This window comes from Gymnoscopelus microlampas (genome assembly GCF_963454915.1).
Source record: "Gymnoscopelus microlampas genome assembly, chromosome: 9".
NCBI classification, from domain to species: domain Eukaryota; kingdom Metazoa; phylum Chordata; class Actinopteri; order Myctophiformes; family Myctophidae; genus Gymnoscopelus; species Gymnoscopelus microlampas.
The window spans coordinates 23,152,298-23,177,963 of record NC_139946.1 but is presented as its reverse complement, the minus strand read 5'-3'; the positions used below and the strand labels follow the sequence as shown (position 1 = coordinate 23,177,963).

General features: G+C 43.9%; 1 protein-coding gene across 1 annotated transcript in view; it reads left to right on the top strand.

Moving 5' to 3' along the window:
• Window positions 1-25,561, top strand: part of glis1b (GLIS family zinc finger 1b) — a 100,518-nt gene extending 74,957 nt beyond the window's left edge. Inside the window, exons 7-11 of the mRNA XM_084066028.1 lie at window positions 6,582-6,756; window positions 9,495-9,672; window positions 21,903-22,000; window positions 23,839-24,003; window positions 24,446-25,561. Coding sequence (XP_083922154.1) covers window positions 6,582-6,756; window positions 9,495-9,672; window positions 21,903-22,000; window positions 23,839-24,003; window positions 24,446-24,582 — 753 coding nt within the window. The 3' untranslated portion in view covers window positions 24,583-25,561. The remainder of the gene's footprint in view (window positions 1-6,581; window positions 6,757-9,494; window positions 9,673-21,902; window positions 22,001-23,838; window positions 24,004-24,445) is intronic.
• Window positions 25,562-25,666: the final 105 nt, after the last annotated feature.

The following is a 25,666-nucleotide window of genomic DNA, read 5'->3' as shown; positions in this document are numbered from 1 at the left end:
CATGATTCGTCCCACTGTCAGGTCTGTGACCAGGCGCTCCATTTACTGTTGTGAGCGAACTCTGTTGGAACAGTTTAGAGCAGGGATCTTCAACGTTTTTCTGAGAGAGAGATAGAAGCAGGGACGAAGGTGAAGGACGGGATGAAGCAAGGAACCCCCACTACATATTGTATAGAATTGTGTTGCAGGTTAAACTTTTTCATAGATGTCATAGATAGCTTGGTAGACCTTTTGCAGTACTATCATCAGCATTGTGTCAATTCATGTTTTTGTTTGTCTGTTTGTTAACACATTATCTTTTCTAATAGCTAATATGTTGGATTCATGTTAATACATATTTTCAGACATTTACACCGTCAATACTTGACAACTTGACCTTTTACTCTGTACTTGGTCTGCTCTTCTCCCTCTACACCAAACCTTTTGCCGAAAATAGCCGATCTACAAGCTTATCACGAGACGGCTATTTTTGGCAAATGCTCCCACCAGAATAGGAATTCTAAGGTTCAAGTGGTTAATGTATGAAAAGATGGTTTAGAGATTACAGTTGATGATAATTCTCTAAGGTGTTAGAGAATAGCTAGATGGATGGATGGAAACATCAAACCGTATGTCTAAATAACATACCTAGAATCTGTGGACAAGTGAACAGCATACATCTATCTAAATAATGTACATACAGTATTATGTGATCAAGTAAAGTCTGAGTCTGCAGTCCTGACTGAGGGGGGAGGGGAGGGGCTATTTGACAGCTTGGGAGCCAAGAGGAAGAAGAGTCTAGGATGGATGGTCGAACATACGGATGGATGGATGGACAAATGGACAGACGGACAGGTGGATAGATGGTTGGTTGGTTGGTTCACTTGGTTGGTTTGATTGGCTGGTTTGGTTGGATGGATGGATGGATGGAAAGGTGGATGGACAGATGGATAAATGGTTCGATGTTTGGACAGATGGGTGGATTAACCACTTAACCCCCGATACACTTTGTTGACCAGGGTCCCCCCGGGGGCCTATAGTCAGTACCCTACTTTTTCCCCTCCACACCAAATCTCTTCGGTGAAAATAGGCAATCTACAAGCTTGTCGATCGGCCTTTTTCGCAGAATGTCTGCCTATCGTCAGCGAATGTTCCCCTAGAATATGACCTGAATAGAGGCCGTAGGGAGTAGGGACACTAGGGTTCATGTGGGTCTGACAGATAGACACATGGCTGGATGCATAGAGGTTTCCAGTGTGTCAGACAGATGGGCCATCTGACACACAGACTGCCAGGCACAAACATACTGTATAGACAGAGATTGATGGTTGGAGGACGGTTCTTTAAATTGTTCTTTCTCCTGATTTTAATTAGAACGGTCATGGTAGATGAGGCAAGACTTTTCAAGTCTGTCATTTCTTCTCAAGCTCTGCGGTGCGATGTCACCCGTAACTGACGTCTCGACCCGCAGGCTATCTGGGTACAGACAACTCCATAGCAGTGCTTCCAGCCTCTCTTCATGCCTGGTTGCATAATCGTTCTAAATGCACAAGTGTTTGACGTTTCACTCTATATGACAGTATAAACACTTAAATATGTATGAGCATTTATCATTCTCAGATGATATTGCTGTTCATAATCTGGATCACCAATGCCCTAAAAAATACACGGTTTGGTATGTTTTGCACCCTGTCTGTCTGTCCGTCCGTCCGTCCGTGTGTCATTCTGTCTGTCTGTGTACAGCTAATCTCCGGCACTGTTCGCTTGATTGCAGCGAAACTGTGCACACACACACTCCCTGGATGCCAATTCAGAACCTCTGCCCCAAATTTTTCACATGGGCCTGTTATAGCGCCACCAGAAGGCCGCTTTTTGCAAAACACATTTTTGACCGTACTCTTACAGATTTTGTCTAAACATCACACAAATCGATACACAGTATCTCTATAGTCACTAAACGAAACGGGTCTTTCGGATTTTTCATATTCCATCCTGATTGGCTAAAAATGGCTTCCAAGGTTTGCAGGAGTACTCTGTTTTGAACAAAATGCCTCAAATCATGAACACAGCATGCAATTTCCGTGAAATTTCTCACGCACATTCCCACTATGCAGAGGAAGAAATGCCACTTGAAAATGTTTAAATCAGCCTCATGGTGGCGCTATAACTGGCCGATTCGTGTTTTTACCTATAACTGCACCGATCTGTGTAAAACTTTGTATGCGCACTCCCTAGAGGCCTTTGCCCTGCATTTTTCACATCTTCCTTTTATAGTGCCACCAGGAGGCCGACTCCAGTAAAGTAAAAGCTCCTCAAAAAGTACAGTACTTGAGTACATGTACTTAGTTACTTTACACCACTGACTAGGCCTGCATAGCCTGTCTTAGCATCACAATCAAACACAGCTCAACAATACAACATATTCACTTCACATCACATCACACAACACAACAATGCTTCATCCTGACTAGTTGTTGCTTTACCAAGTAAAATACGAGTGAAACTAAACACGCAATTCCATCAATTCCTTTAATGCTAAGCAGCTAATTAGGTAAGCTAAGTCACCTGCAGAAACTCACCTCAGTTTGGTCAGATGGAGAAAATGCACTCCTGTTTCTACAGTCTTGTCACAAGCAGCAGCTTTCACCACTCTGGTAAACACTGACAACTCTACACAACGTTCAGGTGGAGTAACGCTGCACTATGAGTTGTTTATTTTGCTCTTTTACTTCCAAACTTTGCAGAGCTTGTAACAAACTGTGTGTGTCTGTGTGGGGTGCATTTCTCCTTTCCGACATGTCGCCTTTCCGACGTTGACGAACCCTATACCTAACCCTAACCCTAACCCTAACCGCACGCGGAAGCCACTAGTCGGAGTGGTGAGATGTCGGAATGGAGAGTGAACACCGTCTGTGTGTGTGTAAGGGGGGGGGGGGGATAATTGGACGACTTACACGCACCTGCACTACACCATGTTCCACACATCCATAGTATGTCACATTCATACACCACTGATTTACTGACTCCACACCTCACAGTATCCTTATCTCATCTGTTCAGTTATGCCATCCATTTATATCGTAGTTGATTATGTTAGGTTAATTCTTTAATAAACATTTGTTATTGATTCTACACCTGATGTTCCTTCCCTTATTTGTCAAGGATTTGAGCCAGCCATGACACTGGGGACACCCTGCCCCCCTTGATTCGCAATTTATCTGTGCCAAATTACATTATCTGCCATATGTGTTTCTTCAAAACACACTAGGGTCATGTGATCAAGATGTATGAGTCAGACCCCATTCCAATTGGCTATGACTGGCTTCCAAAGGGCCCTGGGTAGGCAACCCGGCCTGGCGGAGACCTGTGCTCTGAGGAGCACACTTTTCTAGTTTTATGTCAGCTCCCTGTGGAACAACTAGTGCATCACTGTCTTACAGTATGTTGTGAGGAACAGGCTGCACAAAGTACTGTACAGAGAAACTTGCTCAGTCCTGGGGACCCCATTGTACTGGTTTTCATTTGAGCCGTCTAATCAATTAGGATCTGAATCAGAATCGGTTTAGTAGCCAAGTATGTTTACACAAACAAGGAATTTGTCTTGGTATGTTGTTCTCTGTGTTCCCATGAAATGACAATTGAAGAAATACAGTATTAAAAAGCAATACAAATCTCAAATAGAAATTGCTCTGCAGGAGTCTAGCTGTTTGTAAGAGGGTCTGTCTGTCTGTCTGTCTGTGTATCCAGAGCTAATGTTCTAAACCGCTGGACCAATCAGTGCCACATTTCATGTGCACACTGCCAGTAGACCAGTACCTCCACTCACACATCATGTCATAGAGATGACTGATGTCACAGGCTGGCCACATGAAGTCAGAGAAGCCACGCCGTTACCATGTCTGACACTGTGTGTGTGTGTGTGTGTGTGTGTGTGTGTGTGTGTGTGTGTGTGTGTGTGTGTGTGTGTGTGTGTGTGTGTGTGTGTGTGTGTGTGTGTGTGTGTGTGTGTGTGTGTGTGTGTGTGTGTGTGTGTGTGTGTGTGTGTGTGTTGATTGCGTGGAACTGCAGGGGCTAAGCCAGCTATAGGAGGGTCTGTGTGTCCGGGGGTAATCTCACAAACCCCTTACTGATCAGTGCCAATTATTTGTGCACGCTGCCTTGTGGAACCCTGAAAATGTATCACATACAGTAGGTTTTACTTTTGAAAATATTTAACTTTTTAAAACTTTCATTTTATACTGGAAGTCAATTGAGAGGCAAATACTGTAACTCCATATTTGGAAGACAATATTACGTCACAACATGACGTCCGAGATCCACATGGAAGTCACAGCGTTACTATACCCCGGTTTGTTTGCCAATACATACCAGTGAGTGAATTTCACCCTGAACTGAACGTGCCATAAAGCCTGAGTTATACTGCATGTACTTAGTTGCACACGTTGTGGATTCAAGCTTGACTGCCTTAGTACTCAGGCATGGTGGAATACTGTATGTATACTAGAATGAAGACAAATATCAGCAGAGAACCTGTACACGATGTAACACTCAAAAATACACTAGGATGTTGAAAGTACAGAAGTTCACTTCTGGTCAGACGAAGGAGGAGCCAGGCCCGTAGGCAACCCACAGTGCCTAGAGCCTCCTTGTGTCGCCAACACCTGCTGCAACATCTCACCAGCCACCCTAAGCCCCCAAGAGACAGTGGGGGCAGCAGCATGCCACTTGGACACAGGCCGGGGTCTGATCAGCCTCGGTCAGTCGCCTGGAGGAGGGTGTCTGTTGCAAGACCCGAAACACCCAGTAACTCCAGGAAACTCTGATGATGTGTCCAAGTTTGTGCATCAGTAGATGTTTTTGTTAACTGAATGAAGACAATATCAGCAGAGAACCTGTATACACAATGTAACACTCAATAATGCACTGGGATGTTGAAAGTACAGGATATTGCCTTTGTAAGGGGCTAAGGGTTCATTTAGACTCTGAACACCAAATGAATGCAGGCAATGACATGGCAGAACAGACAACGAACAGCAGCGTGTATCGCCAGGACTGGAGAACCACTGGTTTATAAGGATCAAGTCCCATGCCATTGGTTGTCAGCACTACTGTACTTACTCCAGTACTCAAGCTAGAGCCAGATGTCAAAGACACTGTTTATAGAGAGATTCCCTCTCTGGCCCCTTTGCTCTGTCACTGTCCCATTTCCAGACCCTTATACTAGAGAACTATACCCTGATGGCTTAAAATTCCAACCTTTCTCCTACCAAAGAAAATCACCATGTGCTTGGACAACCTCTATTGCTAACGGCACCGTGGGTTTGAAAGGGAATCTCCAGTGTAAAGTGGAAGACACGGTAGTTAGGTCTGCACTGGCGTGTGAGTGTGTGTGTGTGTGTGTGTGTGCGTGTGTGTGTGTGTGTGTGTGCGTGTCCGTGTGAGTGTGTGTGTGTGTGTGTGTGTGTGTGTGTGTGTGTGTGTGTGTGTGTGTGTGTGTGTGTGTGTGTGTACACCTGAGCGACAGTAACATTTTATTGCAGAGTAATCCAACTCTGATCTATGCAACAGAGGTCAAGTTCTCTCTGAGCTATGAGGCACATGTCGTCCTATAACTTGTAACTGACGCTGGGCCTTTTCGGGCGGTGCCGCATGGCGTGTGATCGACTCTGCAGTCGAAATGTGTCTTCACTTGTCCCCATTACCCTTGGCAGAGTGAGAAACAGAAGCAATCTTTTGTTGGCTCTGAGTTGGCATGCTAGTTGTCCACCCAGAACACCCATAAGCCAACGTATGACTCAAAAGAAGGGGTATTATCCTTTGTTTTGTTATCCCTCAGTGGAAATGTGTTCTCATTTGCAGTTACTGTTTTGAATTAACGTCAGAAGAGGATTATCAAAACAGAGAAAACAAAGGAGAAAATAAGCACCACGGGGTACTGTAGCAGGCAAGGGAAGGGTTGATGGGTTGTTGTGGAGGCGGAGAGAGATGAGAGCTTGTCAGGACAATGAGGCTTCACTTTGCTCGGTTTAACTTTCACCTCTTTTTTGTGTACAGTAGGCCACTTTGTTTGAGAGGGTTATCGGGGGAGACCTGCGGACAAAGAGTGGTTTTGAAACTGTCAGACAATTTTATTTAAGAGCATTTCTATTGGTTTTAGTTGCACTAGTTTAGAGCACTGGTATTGGTGCTGTAACGTGAGTGAATATTACTAGGGGAGATGTTTGTTAATCCCCCGGGGGAAATTCTATTTCACCTTTGCCCAGCGGATGGCAACTCAGATAGTCACGATGAGCAGTTGAGCTGTTAGGGGTTAAGTGTCTTGCTCAGGTACACCTCGACACGTAAACATAGTGCTGGCCAGGAGGCGAACCGGTGACCTTCTGATTACCAGACGGCCTCTCTACCTACAGCACTAACCTACGGCCGCCCTACAGAATGAAGGGCGGCCGTAGAGTTGTATGTTGACAGGGTCACAACACACTAAGAACCCAAAACTCCCAACAGTCCTTCCTTGATCTCCCAAATTAGATAGGCATTCTCTCTATCCACACATTGCATTTCTTCTGCACATGACACAGTCTCCATCTCTTTTTGATTGACAGTTGCGGCCATGCCCCCACCTGGAGCAGGACGTCCTGAGTGAGTGTCTGTCTGTTCAGCACCTGCAGAGCAGCTCCGCCCCTTCCTCCCAGCACCTGCACTGCCCCGCCCCCTCACAGCACATGTACAACAGCAAAGACGGACGCTCCCCCGGACTGAGCCAGGACATCTTCACAGGTACAAAGTAAAATCCTCAGTATTCATTTAACTCAGATGAGTGTACAAATGCATTTACTGTGCGGAGCGGGGAATACCTCTACCAAATGTCTTTATCTTATCTGTACTGGATGGATTGGTTGGTTTAAGTGCTCTTTCACCTCGTCGCTGATCATGAAACCTCACTGATTGTTAAAACTTTGACCCTTAACCTCCATCTGTGTCTAATAAAGTGACACGGATCAAACTTGTCTTTTATTACTTATCAGTATTAGCATTTCGGATGTTTGGGCTGTTTCAGATTTTTACTATCAGGGGAAAGTCTTTTAACCTCCCGCTCGGTCTGAATTTCATAGCCAGTGGATGCAAAAGGCGTTCCTAAACAGGGCAGCCATCAGACCATGTTCATCTTTGATCTCACCATGCGCAGATGATAACAATACTTAATCACAGCTGAAATCTGGAAATGTTTATACGTCATGTATGACTCTCAACTTCCATTTAATTTAAACAATGAATTTAATCATCCGCAAAAGTCACTGACACGAAGGCTTGTAAATGAGTGGTGAATAAACAGACTATAACAATCTGAAAGTCCAGAGATGCCCTGCAGTGTCCACATTTTATGAACACATCTGTCATTGCTTGATGCCTTGTGCCTCGTCCAGGCGCCCCATCGTCCTCTATTATTGTTGCTGGAACACAACGCACCGTTGACTGCATACGCTCAGCTCCTCTTTGGTTGTCAAGCGGACCCTTGAATCCTCACATTGTGGATGTTTCTCTCGCTTCTTGTAAATGGTTTCTAGCCCGGAGGAGCTGTCTTGTAAGGTGATCAGAGGGCGTCAGAGGAGGGCATTGTAATGCCCCGGTTCATGCCAGCAGAGATGCAGCTCATCGGTATTCATGATCTCCATCTGCATGGAGTTGAGCTTTGTTCCCTGGCCAATGGGATGCATGGTACAGGACTGGCAGAGTGGGCAGGAGTCCCAGCATTAGCACTTGTGAAGTAGAAAATGACTCACCCTTCCAGTCAGAGCTAAGCTCATTTCCTGTTTGCTGGGCTATAAGTCTGCTCTTTTGCGTTTAAACTACGGCCGCAGCTAGACTTACGAGAAGCCCCTCTCTGTTTTATAGAGCACAATTAGTAGTGTTCCCTGATTAACCTGAGAGTGAGGCCACATCACAGTTTGAGTGCAGACTTTTACATGCTCCTGCTGTTGTGCAGAATGTCTCTTCTCAAACACACATACTGTTGTAGACGGTATGTTCAGGTGAGCAGATCATTATCCCAAGAACACCCGCATGCAGCTCCTAGAGAAGATGCATCCATGGAACCAACTCCTCTATCACAACCTGTACAGATACAGATGGACAGTAGAGAACCTTGCACTAACTCACACAGTACACTGCCAGAACCTGTCTCTCTGAGCCAAGCGAGCGATGAAATTGAAGCAATCATGGCCATTATTTGTCGAATGTTTTGCCGGTCTGGTAGCAGATGTTGGGGCTAAAGGGGAAACCATTTACGGTCTGTGATTGATGATTTGGGGGTAATGAATCAGGCTTGTAACCATTTCAGAGGCCTGTCAGATCGGTCCTCGGCATGCTTCCACTTGAGCGCAGCTGGGCCGTGGCAACGGCAAAACCAGGAGCACCTATCTCTCCTCCTCCTCCTCCTCCTCCTCCCCTCTTCCTTCTCCTTGTCTTCTCCTCTCCTTGTTGGCGCACAGTAACTGGCCCAGACAGTCAGCGCACTGCTGTCCCCGTGCATGCTGGGAAAGATATCATGGGATAAACGGAGATGCAAGCAGATTTAGTGTAATAGATTTACTGTGCGCTGGAGGACTGGAAGGAGATGCTGTTTTAAACTTCTTACTTTCCTAACAGGGCCGAGTGCGCCAGCTCTGGACTCCTTCATGTTCAGCCCCTGACAGAACATTCACATGTCACTGTGATTTGTCACATGGCTCTCAGAAGAAACATTTAGTAATATCTGTGGAATAAAAACCTGGACTAGACCTAGACTGGCTTGTTAATGTCAGTGCCTCAGATGGAAAGGTCAGATATATTTGTGTGCATATATGTTCAAGTGCAGGGCCAAAGACGTACACACACACACACACACACACACACACACACACACACACACACACACACACACACACACACACACACACACACACACACACACACACACACACACACACACACACACACACACACACACACACACACAGTGCAGACAAACATACGCATACACACACGCAGGCACACACATACTATATACATACATACATACTGTACATACTCTCACGCAACCATGTTCATAATATTCAAATTCGATAAAGCTTTATTGATCCCTAAGGGTAAAATGAATATATACACATACGTGAACACAAAACATAGACACACACACAGGCTATTCTGTAACCTTATTCCTCCTTTCAAATGTCCTACTGTTCAAAGTGAACACATGTAAAGATTTAGCCCATTATTCTATCATGAGAACAAACAGCTGAAGGAACGACAAGGCCCAATCCCCATGGCAGCACAAACAATGTACCCCAAATTACAACCAGCGCAAAAACACAGAACATTGTACTTTTTCAAAGCTCCTCCGATTGGATGGAAGTTGTCAAAACAAAACCCCATTGCCATGAAACGGCTTTTAATTGGATCAAAGGGAGGACGGAGCCTCCGAGGGGCCCCCGAGTTTATTTGGCACATTTAGGGTATTAACTTTGTTTGTCTTTCAGGCCTGTACGCTGGCTCCAGCACCCCCCATCACGGTGCCTCGGTCGAGCTCCTCTCCCCCGCCCCCGGCTCCGCCTCCACCGCCGACCTGCCCCCGCCCAGGCAGCACCGACTGGACAGAGAGCTCAACAGCCCCCACCACTTGTCCCCGCTGTCCGCCATGGACGGCACGCGAGACGGGTCAGTCCTCAACTCGTACTTTTTTAAGACGTGAATGTGATCAGCGTAATAATGTGATTTATCCACCCATCCATTTACACAGTAAAATCCTCAGTGATAAAGGTCTGAAAAACTAAATGTCATGGTATGTTGTCTTTAAAACCTGCCAAGGACGACTTATGACGACTTTTAGTTTTTTTGGTGGGGCGGGGCGGCCTGTGAATGATCCAAGCACCACCGAAGAAGAGTACATCCAGAAATCCCGTGAACGAAAAAAAAAGCTAGGCACCTTTCACGTGATTGTGATCAGCAGAATAATGTAATTTATCTATCCATCCATCCATCCATTTACACAGTAATCCTCAGTGATAAAGGTCTGAAAAACTAAATGACATGGTATTTTGTCTTTAATCCATTTAATCCGGGAACGAAGATTTTTTGAAAATCTTTGAATATATCTTTTTTAAAGCAAACATTTGTAAAATATTTTGTTCCAGGGACCCCCAGAAGCAAAGATTTGAGTTACAAATGTTCGTTTGAAAAAATATGTACTGTATTCAAAGATTTGCACACATTTTCACAATATAGCAGATCAAGCTCAGATCAAGCTCAGGTCACACACAGATCAAGCTCATAGCGCGGCACTCAGTGCCGCACTATGAGCTTGTATATCTGCTATTATTGAATAGCCAAAGAACTCTAAAATGACAGAGATGCGGATTGAATGGGTTTCCTTGAAAAATGTGTTATCATTGTGATACAGATAAATAGGAAGTTCAAATATACTACGGTGGTTACATTCATCCGAGCCAGAACACGATCGATTGATTGATTGTTAAAATACATACGTACTGATTGGCAGCCGTGTTAGGTGGTAAGATGGGTGGGCTGTGAATGCTTTGGAGATTTTTAAGTGGGCCCTGATCCAGAAAAGGTTGGGAACCACTGTTCTATACCATGGCATGTGCTTTTTTAAATTTATTTATCCCACGATTTTTTGTAACCCTTTTTTTCACCCGGTGCCAATTTTCTAAGTGATCCTGGGCGCTACACTCCCCCTACCAGCCTAGAGAGCCCAGAGCCGAGCTCAGGCCTCCTTCAATGCATGAGAGCCAACTGACCTTCTTGTCACCTGACAGGGGGGAGTTTCCCCGGAAGGACGTAGCGCGTGGAAGGAACACATTATTCCAACCAGTTCCCTTCCCCTCCATCAGGCGCCCCAGCTGTCATGGGGGAGGCGGTATAGCGACCAGGATTACTACATGTTTTTGTGAGGGTATTAAATACCCTAGGGGACACAGGGAGAACATGCAAACTCACACAGAGTAGGCCCTTTCACCAACCCCACCTACTGTAGGATGATGCACCTGGGAGGCAAACTGGAGCCGGAAGTTCGATGGAATGCATTGAAGTCAATGAAAGCTGGGTGGACAAGTGTATGAACAAACAATATTTTTTAATGATTTCAACCGTTGTCAGATATTTGGTTTAGGAAAATAACATGTTGTTTTCTGATCTAATGTTTTTCGATGTGTCATCGCTAGGGGTGTGCCGATACACTAATTTCACGAAACGATACGATACGATATTTGGCTCACAACTTCGATACGATTTCGATACGATACGCACTTTTTTTATTATGAAAATAAATGGGGGAGAAAAAAAGGAAATGCAAACAAATAATCCTGTTTTTGCATTATTCAGACATGCAAACTTGTAGCTTTTCAGCCGTTTTGAATCCAAATAGGGCAATAGTGTGACACCTGACCCGAAAAAAAACAACATGTTGTCACCCTTTTCACCTCGGGGCTGTTTGCATGCCTGATTATTTTGATGGTGTAAAAAAAAAATAATAATTTCAAAACGATATTTTTTTTTTCCAAAACGATACATATCGTCGCGAAAACGTATCGCGATATATCGCGGGACGATATATCGGCACACCCCTAGTCATCGCGATAATTGGTTGACAGTCTCATGATGCCACCCCATACTAAATACACAGTCAGAAACGTACTCTGTGCTATTTAGATTTCCGCTTGGGCACAGGGGTGAAAAAAGCACCCTCCAACTGTTTTCTGGATACGTGGAATCTGTTGCTGGTTCATAGTCACCATCGCGTTATCGTGGTATTCCTATTCTTGCTATTAATGTTGCAAATGATTGTGAGTGTGCGGGCGAAATAACATTGACAGCTATGACAGGTGACGGAAGAGTGCCAAACCATATTCCAGCTTAGCAAAGGTTGCTAAGCTATCATTGGACAATCGCATTTGTGGTGGGATTTAGCGAGGGGTCAATTGGTGTTTGTGTCACTGAAGAAACCCCCTCCCCTCCAGTATATCCAATGGTGTTGCTTGCCAGAAATAGTCGATCTACAATCACTGCACGGCACATTGTGAGCCTAGTCAGTAGAACAGTCGATCATTTATTTTCGACACCGTCTGATTCATAAATTCAAGATTCAAGATTGCTTTATTTGTCATTTGTTTTCCATCTGCAAGCAGCTTCAGAAATAAAGCGAGATTATGGTTAGAGACAGCAAAAAAACATTAAAAAATGAATAAATAAATATTGCAAGAAATACTGTATCAATCTAAATAAATAAATCCCGAATTCATGTCATAAAAAGCATAACCAGATAAAACCAGTATAAAAACTCAGAAACTGCTCTTCAGAAATGCATGGAATTCATCTCTCATCTAATGCAAAGAATGAACATAATAAGTGAACATATCATAAGCCTACTGCATTGACTTGACGTTATCATCTCAACTCGCTGTGGTGTGGAACTCATTCAAAAGTTATTTTTTTCCCAAACCACAGACCCAAAAACAGAGGTTTGAACCGAACTGGGGGTTTACTGAACCGTTGCATCCCTAGCATCTATCCATCTACTGCACCTTGTGAGCTATAGAAACAGATACACGGACAGGTCAGGGGTTCACCCCCCTGACTCCAACACCCCCTGGTTGTATCATTGTCATCACACTTATCACAGTGTGGGATCAGTGTGTCACAGTATGTCATAGAGCAGGGTCAGTGCCCTGGAGAAATCCAGACGATTAATTTTCACCAGTGAAGCATCCCAAAACCCACAGCCAAACAAACGGAGGCCACGTTAGGTAAAGCATCCGGAACGTCAGGGTCTTACCGGCCGGCCGGCTGACATCCTTTTGGCTGCGTCGCTGGAAAGAAAGCTCAACTCCACAGCACTCCTAACACAATAATTGTCCTCGGGGGAGAGGGGTGTGATGGTCACTACCGGGTCAGGATGACATATCATCATGTGCTCTATTTCTGGCACTGGGCTTGGTGTTCATAAGGTCCCCCATCTCCACTGGAGATGATGGTGTCATAACGCAGTGACATAACCATGTTGGACGGACATGACTCACGCGTCACCGAGACGCTGCCAAGGCAGCGTGATAGGATTATCTTGTAGTGTCAAATGTTTTACGCGTGTAACCCTCATTATGTACAGTTTTGTTGTTCTGACCTCGGGAAGAATAATGTTATTGCTGTCGTTATGAGCCAGGCTGCCTCACAGTTCGTCATGTGGTCATTATGGTTCGTCAATTTCTGGAAAAGGAAAAAAGAACAACAACAATTTACCTGGCGAGCAAACATGGAATTGTACAGGTTTAAAAAGATCTAGTTAGCTTTTGTTGAATAATAAGCAATATACAGTAATACATTTTCTCATCACAGCAACTTTGAATGATTCCTGTAGCTATCCAAGACGCATACATAAATTGATCATGGAAGATGTACAATGTTCTATGTAATTTATTCTGCAGTGATAGAAAAGTCATGGACAGCCATCTCTATTGGCACAGAGTTTATTGACATCCAATCCCTACTACAGGCTTGTGATCCATTTTATTTGTGTAGTGTTACAGCAATTGGATAAGGCAATTGTTCCCAAAGTGGGGTCCAGGGACCCTCTGGGTTCCTTGAGGGGGTTCCAAATGAAAACCTCAAAGGTCTGTAACTCTGAGAGTGTACAAAATGTGAGAGTGTACAAATGCAACCCCTAATTGGACCCACAAGGGTCCATTTGGTACACCATTTGTACACTCTCAGAGTTATGGGGGGTCCTTGAAATTAAAAAGGCTTGAGAAGCACTGAAGATAAGTCAATGGTTTTATCAAGCAGGCAGTCAGGGTGTCCTGACCCCACATGAAGGAGCATGTTTCCCCCACTGGAGGCTTTCTGTGTTAAGCCCCTCTAAGACTTGATCACAGTCAATGCCAAGTCAGCTGTTTTTACCCTCTCCCCCCCCCCCTCTCTCTCTCTCTCTCAATCTCACCCTCTCTCTCCCTCTCCCTCTCTCTCTCTCTCTCTCTCTCTCTCTCCCCATGTGTCCATCATATTGTATCTATTAAATAGATTCAATTCTATTTATCTATATCGACTTTATCCATCCATCTGTGTGTGTGTGTGTGTGTGTGTGTGTGTGTGTGTGTGTGTGTGTGTGTGTGTGTGTGTGTGTGTGTGTGTGTGTGTGTGTGTGTGTGTGTGTGTGTGTGTGTGTGTGTGTGTGTGTGTGTGTGTGTGTGTGTGTGTGTGTGAGCAACAATATGTTTCCTATTAAGATCCATGATTTCCCAAGAGAGCCTACAGTGCAGCAGAGTTACAGAACCTTGGTGTCGTCAGGAGGTGCTGTTTGTGTGTGTGTGTGTGTGTGTGTGTGTGTGTGTGTGTGTGTGTGTGTGTGTGTGTGTGTGTGTGTGTGTGTGTGTGTGTGTGTGTGTGTGTGTGTGTGTGTGTGTGTGTGTGTGTGTGTGTGTGTGTGTGTTGTACTAAACAATGTGCCTAAAACCAGGGAGGTAGGGAAGCAAAACACTCTTTTACTGTTTAATAACATTGAGAAAGAGTGGATGGAATCAAGCACCATAAAGCCTGTATTTCAAAAGTGATGGCTTTACGTAAACATGGTCTCTTTTAACTCTGTGGTCTGGTGCTGGGGTTGGGGTTTGGTGGGGATTGTGTGTGTGTGTGTGTGTGTGTGTGTGTGTGTGTGTGTGTGTGTGTACGTACGCGCGTGTGTGTGTGTGTGTGTGTGTCTCTCGCTCTCTCTCTCTGTGTAGGCATTTTCATATATGCATACACAGCATGTGTGTGTGTGAGAAAAATGAAATTCAAAGCTTTCTTGGCGCGTTACCTTATGCACGCTCTTGCACACATGTGCACTACATATGCGTTTTTGTGTATGCTTACAGTATATGAGAATGTATGCGGTTGTGAATTGTGTTGCCCGTGTGCATGCTGTATTATATGCAAGGGGGTGAGAGAGGTTTATATACAGTAAATTTAACCAGGAAACACACATGATTGCGTGTGATTGGAGTGCAAGGCAGGGATGACAGGTCAGGTTTCCAGCACAAACAGTGGAACAGGGCAGACCTGGTAACTGGTAAAATGTTGTAGATGTAAACGCCCTACACCGTAAAATCCCCAGTGTTAATTTATCCATCTCTAACTCTCAGAGTTAAATTAAAGCTGCAATCCGTCAAAGTTTACTGTCCTACCCGGGATTTGAAACCCTGAGTGTCCCGCATGGGAGACTCGGGTTCCGCTCTTCCAGGACCAAGCACCGCAGAAGTGCTAGTTATATCGTATTAATACAGTACTCTACCATACAGATTGGTTAATGAAAAAAAATTCCACCTTACTGTGGACATGCATGCTTGAGATTTTTTCTTTGAAATCATTTGTAGTTTTGGAGATATTTAACTTTAAGCGCCCAATGCATTGTCAATGTGGCAATGGCCATTTAAAGGCAGGCTTACAACTACATACTTACGCCTAGTAACCTCATTCATACTTTAAAATGTTCATCTTACTGTGGACATGTTTGTCTGAAAAGGAATCTTTGAAATGTTGCATAGTTTTAGAATTGTACTCCTTTAAAAGTTCAGAGATTTATAATGGAGGTCGATGGAAGATTTTGGGACCTCAAAAAAATACTTTCACCTAGAAACTCCATTCACAATTTAAAAAAACCCACCTTACTGTGGGCATGCATCCTTGAGATGTTTTACTTTAAATATTTAACTTTAAGCGCCCAATGCATTGTCAATGGCAATGGACATTTAAAGGGGGAAAAGTACAAACTTTGGCTTTTACCTTTATCTAATCTTTCATTGAAGACCACGCAAGTGAACAGATTGAGTAAGAACCACTGTGGTGCAGTGGTTTAGATACAGGGCTTGTAACCAGAAGGTTCACAGTTCAAAATCAACTAGGACATTTTTCCAACTTTTACCTGACTCTTGCACCTTTATCTAATCTTTCACTGAAGAATGTGCAAGAGACCTAAAAAAGTTACTTTAACTATTCATTAAAGTAAGTTCCTGATTGCAGGTTTTACTCTGAGGACGTTTCTGTCTTAGTGTAGCTGCTGTAGCTGAAGCATGGGGTTTGGTCCCGGGTCAGCCTCTGGAAGGTGATGTTGTTGTTTCAAGCCTTAAAAAGCAGCAGCGTACATAGAGCGCGGCCCAATTATACCATGCCGTTTCTGGGACCTCTTTCTCAGCGGCATGTACAATTACCGGCACAGGGAAAGGAATGGAAAGTGAAAGAGACCCGAGTAGCGGATCCTGTAACACCAGCTATACAGGCAGGGTGACAGCGGTCTGTTTCATAGTGTGCTTGATGAGGAACATCTGAACCGCTGCTTGTGTGTGTGTGTGTGTGTGTGTGTGTGTGTGTGCGTGTGCGTGTGTGTGCATCTGTGCAGCAAATGCTAAGAATCCCCATTTTCCTTTCACATGTAGCTTAAGTGCTTGTTGGAGCACAATAAGTAATGTCCCCTGTTCTTTTTTCTACCCCAAATCACATGTATGTGACGTGATGACAGGCCAGTGTCAGGAGAATTGTGGCAATTTACAGATTTACAGAGTTTTGTTAAATCGAGATGTTTGTTCTGAAAGCAAATAAGCACGTAAGCAGCACATGAACAGACACACACCCATGCACACACATGCATACGCACGCGCACACACACACACGCGCACACACACACACACACACACACACACACACACACACACACACACACACACACACACACACACACACACACACACACACACACACACACACACACACACACACACACACACACACACACACAGTACTGTATGCCCGCATGCACACTCTTCTATCTGTTCATCACAAAAAGGGGGGTGGGTGGGCGAGGGGTTAGTGAGTAAGGAGAGTCATGCCAGGACCTACAACAAGCTTGGTATGAAATGTCTACTTACATTTGCCTGAAGATGGAGCATTTGATTTACATGTTTAAAGCCCTGAGTATACAGGCCGCTGCCAAAGTCAATATGAGTGCCGCACTTGTTTTTCCCTAACGGTTTAGCGGGACATTAAACATTTTGACAAAATTATCTAACCAACTTGCCTCTAGTGCGGCACCCTCTGACCTCATAGCTAAATGTGTTTACCCTGGCTCAAATGGGCCATTTAGACTCCTTTTACTTTGTAAATACCAGTGTCATTTTTCTGAAGCTAATATTAAAATATGCCAGTTAAAATACATTTGCCGATCAGCGAGGCACGTGTGTGTGTGTGTGTGTGTGTGTGTGTGTGTGTGTGTGTGTGTGTGTGTGTGCGTCTGCGTGTGCGTGTGCGCGTGTGTGTGTGTGTGTGCGCGTGTGTGTAGTTAGCACTAGATGCTTGGGGCCTCTCTCACAGACGAGGCTGTTCAACCATGGCGGCCAGGGCTCATGGACAGATGGGTGGTAAATGTTGTCATTCACTGCCTCAGCCCGTATGCGGTTATATAATTGCAGAAGGGAGAGTCCACTGCGCCTTTTTCCTGCATATTGATATTAGAACCCCTCTGCAAATATTAGTCTGGGGTGGTTTGATACCTTGGCTATGATTGACACAGGCTAATTGAATTAGAGTGGCTGCAGAGACAGCACAGAGCTACATTAAGAGATACTGCTCTGAAGGGGGACATTCACGGGCCGTAACCCTGCACTGTCTTTCTTCCAGCCATTATCATTCTCCAACGATCCAGTAAACGAGTGTCAGTCTTCACCAGTCAAACAAAAACATTCCGTGCTATTCAGTCAGCTGGCCCACGGCAGTAAAAGTGGTTGGCCAGTCATTTTGTGGTCCTCAGTTAAAAAACATATATATAGCCTTCAATTACCTTCTCTATATAAACGATTAACCCAGATAAAGGTTTCAGGCAATTTCATAGTCAAAATTCCTAAATAAAGACGATGATTAAGGATGGCTCCTCCGTGTTTTGAGCGGCTATCTGTCCGGGACTTAGGGAGAGCTTCTAAGGGCCCCCAAAATAGCGCCGTACCCTGGCTGAGCTGTTCATGCTCGGGCCCGCGGGGGTTGGCTTAGCTTTAACCTTAGCTCCGCGGCCTGTCTCTCAAGCGCGGCTTTACCTCGCTAACCAGAACCAGAAGTGTTCCCACCGACCCACGCCAAAGACACTCCTGCCATCCATCAGAGGGGCTTAATGGACGGCTATACAGACTGGAAGATGAGAGGGGTAGGGGTGGGTGTTTGCGGGGAGCAGATCGAGGGCCGGTGGAAGAGAGGGTCTGATCCCTGGTGGGACAGCACGGGCAGGTGAGGGAAGACGAACGAGGAGCGGCGCAGTAATGCTCATGAATCTTCAACCTTCAGCTCTCTTTCCATCTGCTCATCCATGTGCTCATACATAGAGCCAAAGCTTCAACCCTCCTCACACGACACTGATTACGTCACCGGCTGTTGAATCCTCTGGTGTGAAACTCTGGTCACAGGTCCTTGCAGACATGTACTGATGACTTCCATGTCCATGTAGTACCTATTTGTGAATTCCAGTCATTTTGGCTGGACTGTTTGTGGCCTAAGGGCTGCATAAGGCCGTTCAGGTCGGAATGTCTACTGTTGATCCCTTTGTCTGCTGTAAGGGTTCTGAAGCCAAGCTTCAGTCATGAACTTCATCTGCTGAGTCGAATCACATTCCAAGAATTATCCAAACTTTCCCATAGTAGTCATATTCATTGAGTCATATCGTCTTAAATGTAAGTAAACTGAGTCAGAATGAATGGACTCTTTCCACTATACCACTGCCAGTGAGAAGAGAAAAAAAAAACATCTTCAGTGCGGTCCCCAACTACCTGTCAATCCGTTTAAAACTCTGCCTGTCATTGGCATAGCCTCACTGTTTCCACCTAGCTCTGTGTCCATGTATTAGGCAATGAGGTCCCCCCAACCACTTGACCCTTGAGTCTTTTCAAAACTCATCCTGTTGCTCCTAAACCCTTATCCTGACATCTCCCCCGACTCAATCCCCATGTATTAGAGGCCAAAGGTTAAACCACTTTCTCAAAGCAAAAAGTTATAGGGTTAAGGACAGGGTTAGGGACTGAAGTTGGGGGGGGGGCAATGAAGGAGAGAGATGCAAAGGACGATCATAGAAGGAAAATACCAGGGGAGAGATTTACTGGACATATGAAAGATTCTCCTCATACCTTGAACCTGAGTAACTAGTAACATCTCTGAGAGAGAGAGAGAGAGAGAGAGAGAGAGAGAGAGAGAGAGAGAGAGAGAGAGAGAGAGAGAGAGAGAGAGAGAGAGGGGGGGAGAGGGAGGGGGCCGAGGCAGCTGGCAGTGATTAGCTTATGATTCACTTTAGCTGCACATAGAGGCTGCTTGTAAAAATATGAACAGTATAACTGTTTCCTGAGTTTGTGCTGACAGCAGCTCCCGGGGGAGTGCCGCTCTCTCCACAGAAACACATGGCCGCACGCTGGGCCCGTGCCAACCCATGGATTAGCCATGCTTGCTAATGGCTAGCTTGTCCGGTGCTGAGGTGAACATAAGGTGCTACACACATGACACTCCTTGACAATGATTCCTCCATTCCTCCAAGTCGTGTGTTCTACAAGCAACACGTAAATGTCCCTTCTCACAGATACATTAACTTGAAACAGTTCTGTCACGTTCAACACCAGAATGGTTGAAATGCTGTCTGCTGTATAGAAAATAATGTATTTAATTATTCACTTTTTTCTTTGAATTGTTGTTATTATCATTTTTGTTATAGTCACTGTACAAGAAAAACTGAAAAATAAGAAAGGCTTGCCACTCTAACCACACCTTGTGTATCACATGGTTGCGTACCTGTGAAAGAAAATAAATAAATAAATTTGGCCACTCGAATTAAGTACTATTAGGACCACCAGATGCAAATTCTTGTATTTTGTCCAAAATCTGTCTTCACCAACCACTCGGTGCTGTATGAAGGTACAGCCAACCACTGAGTGCTAGGTGGTAGGTCATACATGGAGCTACGCTCTCTCTCATTCGTGGACAGCTAAGTCATATAGCAGCCTCCATCCAGCCAGGCCAGAAATGAGCAGTCATCTGAGGGCTCTGCTCCCTCCAGCAACACTCTGTCATCACATTCGTATAGCGCTTAGCGCAAACCATATGCTTCCACAGCACAGCAGCACATAGTTACACAGCAGCAGTTTATGTGTTGGCATTCCTGATATGTAGTCATAAGAGAGTACTAAGTAGCTGTTGAATATCTGGGGAGGTGATTGGCCAGCTCGCTTTTAAAGACAGATCTGTTGGCTATATCTGTAGGGATTTGGACCGAGTTGCTGTTTCGTTAAGTTAATGTGAAGTATACAGCCCTGACAGAAACGTGACATTTTCATTTTCTTGTTTACTTTCACTGAGGATTCAGGTGTTTGGTAACATATCATGTCAGATATATGGGATCTTGCTGTTTAGTTACATTTGTATATGTGAAAATGTTGAGCGAACTTTAATACGATTATTGTTGAATGCATCGTATAATGTGCAGTGTGATTCAGCCAAGGGTTTGCGATTCCCTTGATGTCCATGCTTGCTCTGAGTGAATAGTATCGTTGTTATTCTCAGATATCATTTTTATTCTTTGATGGATGATATCCAGATTGTAAAACATTGGAGTCGATATAATTATTCCTTTCCAAGGATTTGTAATGTTATAGACAACCTGCTCTCATATCCTTCAGTACAGAGCAAAAGCCACTGCTTACTACTCAGTTCATTTGGTTGATTTTTGAAAGTAACCCAGCATTGGCCCATATTTCTAAATGTTGAAATTACCATCTGTTAGTTATAACCTTTGTTTTAAAAAGCAAATTAGCTGACATGCTTTTTTTTCTCTCCTCTCTGAAATGTGATTCACTCGACACAAAGTGTAACTCTTTGATGATTGGATGCAAAAGAAGGCAATGCAACAGACTCTATTTAACTGAGAAGCTGACACAATAGATCATTCTTGGAGATATACTGCATGCCGCAGCATCTGTAAAAATGAATTTTGTCACAGCTGGGTCCAATAGCGCAGACAAAGCCTCATTTATGTAATCAAGATCCAAAAACACGCTACAAGGAATCCTCAAGTTGTTGTTCTCTGGGCCATCAGAGTCCAGTAAACTCACAAACATGTCATGCTAATATCACTTCTTTAATAGTCATCAATGTAAACATGATGTGCTTTCGTCTCCTCGGGCCACAACGCATTGAATTTCTCGAATAGAGTGTGGGAGGTGGTTTCACTCGCCTGCATGCACTGGTGTTTGTTGACGTAGGATCATAATATGTGGTAGGAGGATGATTATGTGTGGGGAGCTGAAGTTTCCACAGTGCATACAACACACCGCTGGCCTGCATGTTCTGTGTAAGAACGCCGACTGCAAATCCGCCGGGTTTGCCAGATCGTGTGGTTAGTGGGTCCACTTTGATTGAGATGTCCCTGACTTAACATAAAGAGAATGATACCAATGTGTGAATGTGCCATAAATTCTACACTCGCAAACCAGTCTCTAAACGCTTCACTCAACTAGAGACTGCCGAGAATCAAACAGCTTTTGTTGCTACAACTCGGCGGAAACAATTAGTGTTTAAGAACAAAATGCATTGCAGAACCAATGCAATGGTTCATATCGAGACAATATTTATTTTCAAAGCAGTAGGCGTACTGTAGGTCTGTTAGCATCCATTTTTTCTGTTGTTTAGGCAACTACATTGAATTTAGATGTCACCAGACATATCGGTTTGTAGAGATGTCTGATCACCTGGCAACACGAGACTACTTAAATGCATACACCCACTCATTCTTCTTCCCACTTTTGTTTCTTTATCCATCACAGATTAATGTTTTATCTTTCTCACTTGTATTTGCTAATTGTTCTCATCTCATTTGTCCTGTCCTCCAGGGTGACTGGGACTCCTCCTCCTCCTCTTCTGGAGAAGCATGTCCATCCTCAACACAAACCCTACTCTCACTACCACCACCATCAGACTGCCAATGAAGGTAACATCTCTTTTGTTATGTTTGTTTGTTTTACAGGAAAACCATGCACCCTCCAAAAATCTTCGTAGTTGTGGTGCAGGGGTAATGGCCCAGTAGTTGACTTGGTAAAAAATTAAAGGCAAAATGATTCCCACACATACTTTTTTTATAGACTCTGCTTTGTTTATTAATGTTCCAGTCCTCCAACCGCTAAAGAGGACCGAAACAATGACAAACAAGGCAGACTAGAGGTGTGCATAGTTGAGTTTGTTTCCACTCCCTCTGATGGATAGATTTCTAGACAGCGTGACATACATACATACTGCATAGACCTACTGTACAGACAGACTAATTTCACACTTGCACTTCACGTGACTCTACTAATTAAAGACTATAAATGTGTGTGAGAGATATTGTATATCAAAAGGTATCTTTTAATATTTAACTTAAAGGACCAACGTCCAATATACACAGATTTTGCACACAAATCCAATTTTAATGAAGTTGAGGACATAATACATTTGCTTCTCGGTTCTTTCCTGTTGTTCCAAAATAAAAATATATAATTAAAAACACAGGAAAAACAAAACACACTCTAAAGTCATGTTTATTATCTCCCCAACTTCATTAAAATGGGATTTGGGGGCAAAAAGGTGAAGTGCCCCTTTAAGCTCATCCAGAGGGACTTAAAAGAAGTAGCTGCACTGATATTATTCCAGCAAAAGGAAAGTCTTCCGGGAAGAAATTGACAAAAGTGTTAAGCCTTAAGAGTTGAGCTACTACCCTAACTGGAAGTGATGGATGAAAAACAGTTGATTCAGGGCTGACAGCTTTATAGAAACCATCCCATACCCAAGGTTGCAAGTTCAATTCCTGAAACAACCGAGACATTGGACCCCTACTCATCCAAATGCCAAAATGATATCTTCAAATGTAATATATACTGTTTTGCAATTTATATATGTCATAAATGTAGATTACTTCTCATGTGACACTCGGATGTAAAACCTGCCTACCTTATGAATGGCAAGAATATTTTGAAGTGCTTGGTGTTCCATAAAACAAATGTATCATTTACATGCATGAAGCACAAGTCCATGAACAACCCCCAGTGTCATTCTTCAAACCATCACCGGACCACCAGGCCCACATCAAAGGACGCAAGGAGAGGAAGTTGTCTCTCAAAACGTCGATGTTGCCCTGTGGCTCTGTCAGAGCGTTTTTAGCACAGAGGGAGAGATTACAGGCAGAGCACGGAGACAGAGTGGGGAAAAACCGCACGCCGGAAGCCTTTTCCCTGCTCTGAATTAGGCCAACAAAACGCTGGCTCATGTAGTCAGCTGTCTCTCAGTGCCCTAACATGGCAGGCTCGGCTGTCACTCTCGAACCGTTTCCTAATGCCTTAAACACTGTTTTCACTGTTAAAGATCTACGCATGGACGTCTCTCAAACCACGCTGTGGTCGGGGAGTTGCGTAAAAGCGCTGCAGAAAGGGCTGCTTTCACATTATCGTGACTCCTGCGGTCGTCCCCGAGTACAAACAGGGGAGGGGGAGGGGGCCAAATGTTACAAACTGCGGGACTGGCAGCCCAAGCACAAATATAGCATTGTCATAACGTTGAAACCCGCATAAAATCCTCAAAACCGGACGTGAGGGCCGCTGACCTTGGAAACACAATCGGCCATAGTTTATGGTCCACAGTAAACCCCTGAGTGTTATTTAAACTCTGGGTGTATACATCTCTCTGATTGAATTAACACTCAGGATTTTACAGTGTGGCACTCTGTCAAGTTTGATCTTTTACTTATTTTCTCCCCCCACACCCCCGCCTCCTCATTACATCTCTGTCTTCTCTTAGACTACCAGGGCAGTTTTCAGAGCTGCTTCCATTTCGGAGACTCGTCCTCCTACAGAATGGAGCAGACGGTCAGTGGCGTCCATGTCCAAGCTGACGCCCACGCCTACACGTCCCATCAGCACAACGGCTTCCACATGTCCACTAGCAATGGTGGCTCCGCTGCTGGTGAGGCCATATTATGCTGATATCCACTTCCACTTATTAGCATTATTGATAAGAGTCAAACACTCAGCTGCAAAATGATACACAGCACCCAACCCACCAGCTTTGATTATATTAATCTCCAGTCTCTTCTGCTCCTATCAACCTTTCTCTTTTGTCACTGGGAATATTATATTAAAGATGACAAATTGTAAAAAAGAAATCAAGTGATAATAAAAGGGTGTACGACGTAATCCCAAGGTATTCTTTCATACTGTATGTCTGTAAATTCATTGTGAAATACATTGTTTATTCTTCCATTTTGGGATGTATAGCCTACAGTGCAACATAAATTCTTCATTATATTGTCCAATAACACTTTACGTTGCAGAATTCTAAACATTTTTATGTTGCATAAACATTTTGGATCATATCTCCTGATGCTGCTGTATTCGGTCTTCTTAAGGCTTCAGTTTGAGCCAGGACCTCCAGGGGGGTGCAGGGTGCCAGTTCTCCTCCAGCCCAGAGGAAAGCATCTTCTTCCAGGTGGGCAGCTTCGAGCGCAGCCTGAGTCACATCTCGTCCGTCTACACTGAGACATGAAAGCGGGGCCGGAGCGGGGCTCACCTCTCTGGGCCTGACTCCATGCTTTGTTGTGCAGCTCCCTCGGGATGCATCTCAATACTCTTTGAGTCACTTACCTCTCCACCGAGTTCTCCTTTCCTGTGTTGATATTGATCTGTACTTGATGTTGATCAGGAAACAATGCAAGTCAAAGCAATTACGTGGGGGAATGTCTTATTTAAATTTGTAGGATAGTAACAGTCAGTATGTTTACATGCACACTAATAATTGGATTATAATCAGAGTGAGGAAATACTCCGGTTATTGCACCTTAACCGGGTTATCTTTGTCAGGTTAAGGTCAAAAACCCGATTAACAGACCTAAAGTTAGTCTTTGGATTTACTGTAGGATGTGTCTGAATTCTTTGTTTCGATTTATGCATCAAAGAGGTCACAAAGCAAACAAGAATTCACTTTTAACAATTGATGTATGATTGTTAATCGGGTTACTGTGAACCATATGAACCCTTTAATCCAACCTTAATCTGGTTATTCACAGTAATCGGGTTATAGTGTGCATATAAATGTACAAAATGAAAATAAATGAGTTATGATCTTTGAGAATATTAATTACCCCCCCATTGGTTATTCAAAGCTCCTCTTTTCATGTAGCATGTTATATTTAGCTGTGATAGACAGACGTCAATCACTCTCAAAGAAGCTAAATGAACTCATTTAAAATAAAATGTTCTTCCCCTCCTCTTTCTCTCATCTACATTATTCATTCTGTTTTAGACTGAAGTGTAGAAAAGATATATCATTTTGCAGTGTTTTATCAATGGAAAAAAAATACATGTTTGCATTCCTAAATGATGATGTTAGTTTCTTTCTTTTTTGATTTTCTATAAATATTTCTGGAGGAGGCGGCTCGTCACTGATGCAGTTGTATGGAGGCAAGACGTATCTATGTCATGTGTATAAAATGTACAGTTTGTTTAATGCATTTGAATGTTTGTCTCTTCCCGGTTTAAGAATTAAATAACTGAACTATTTATTGTGCAGTGCCTTTTTTCATGTCATGAAGTTGACCCTCTTTAACACTACTTACTCAACAACATCTCAA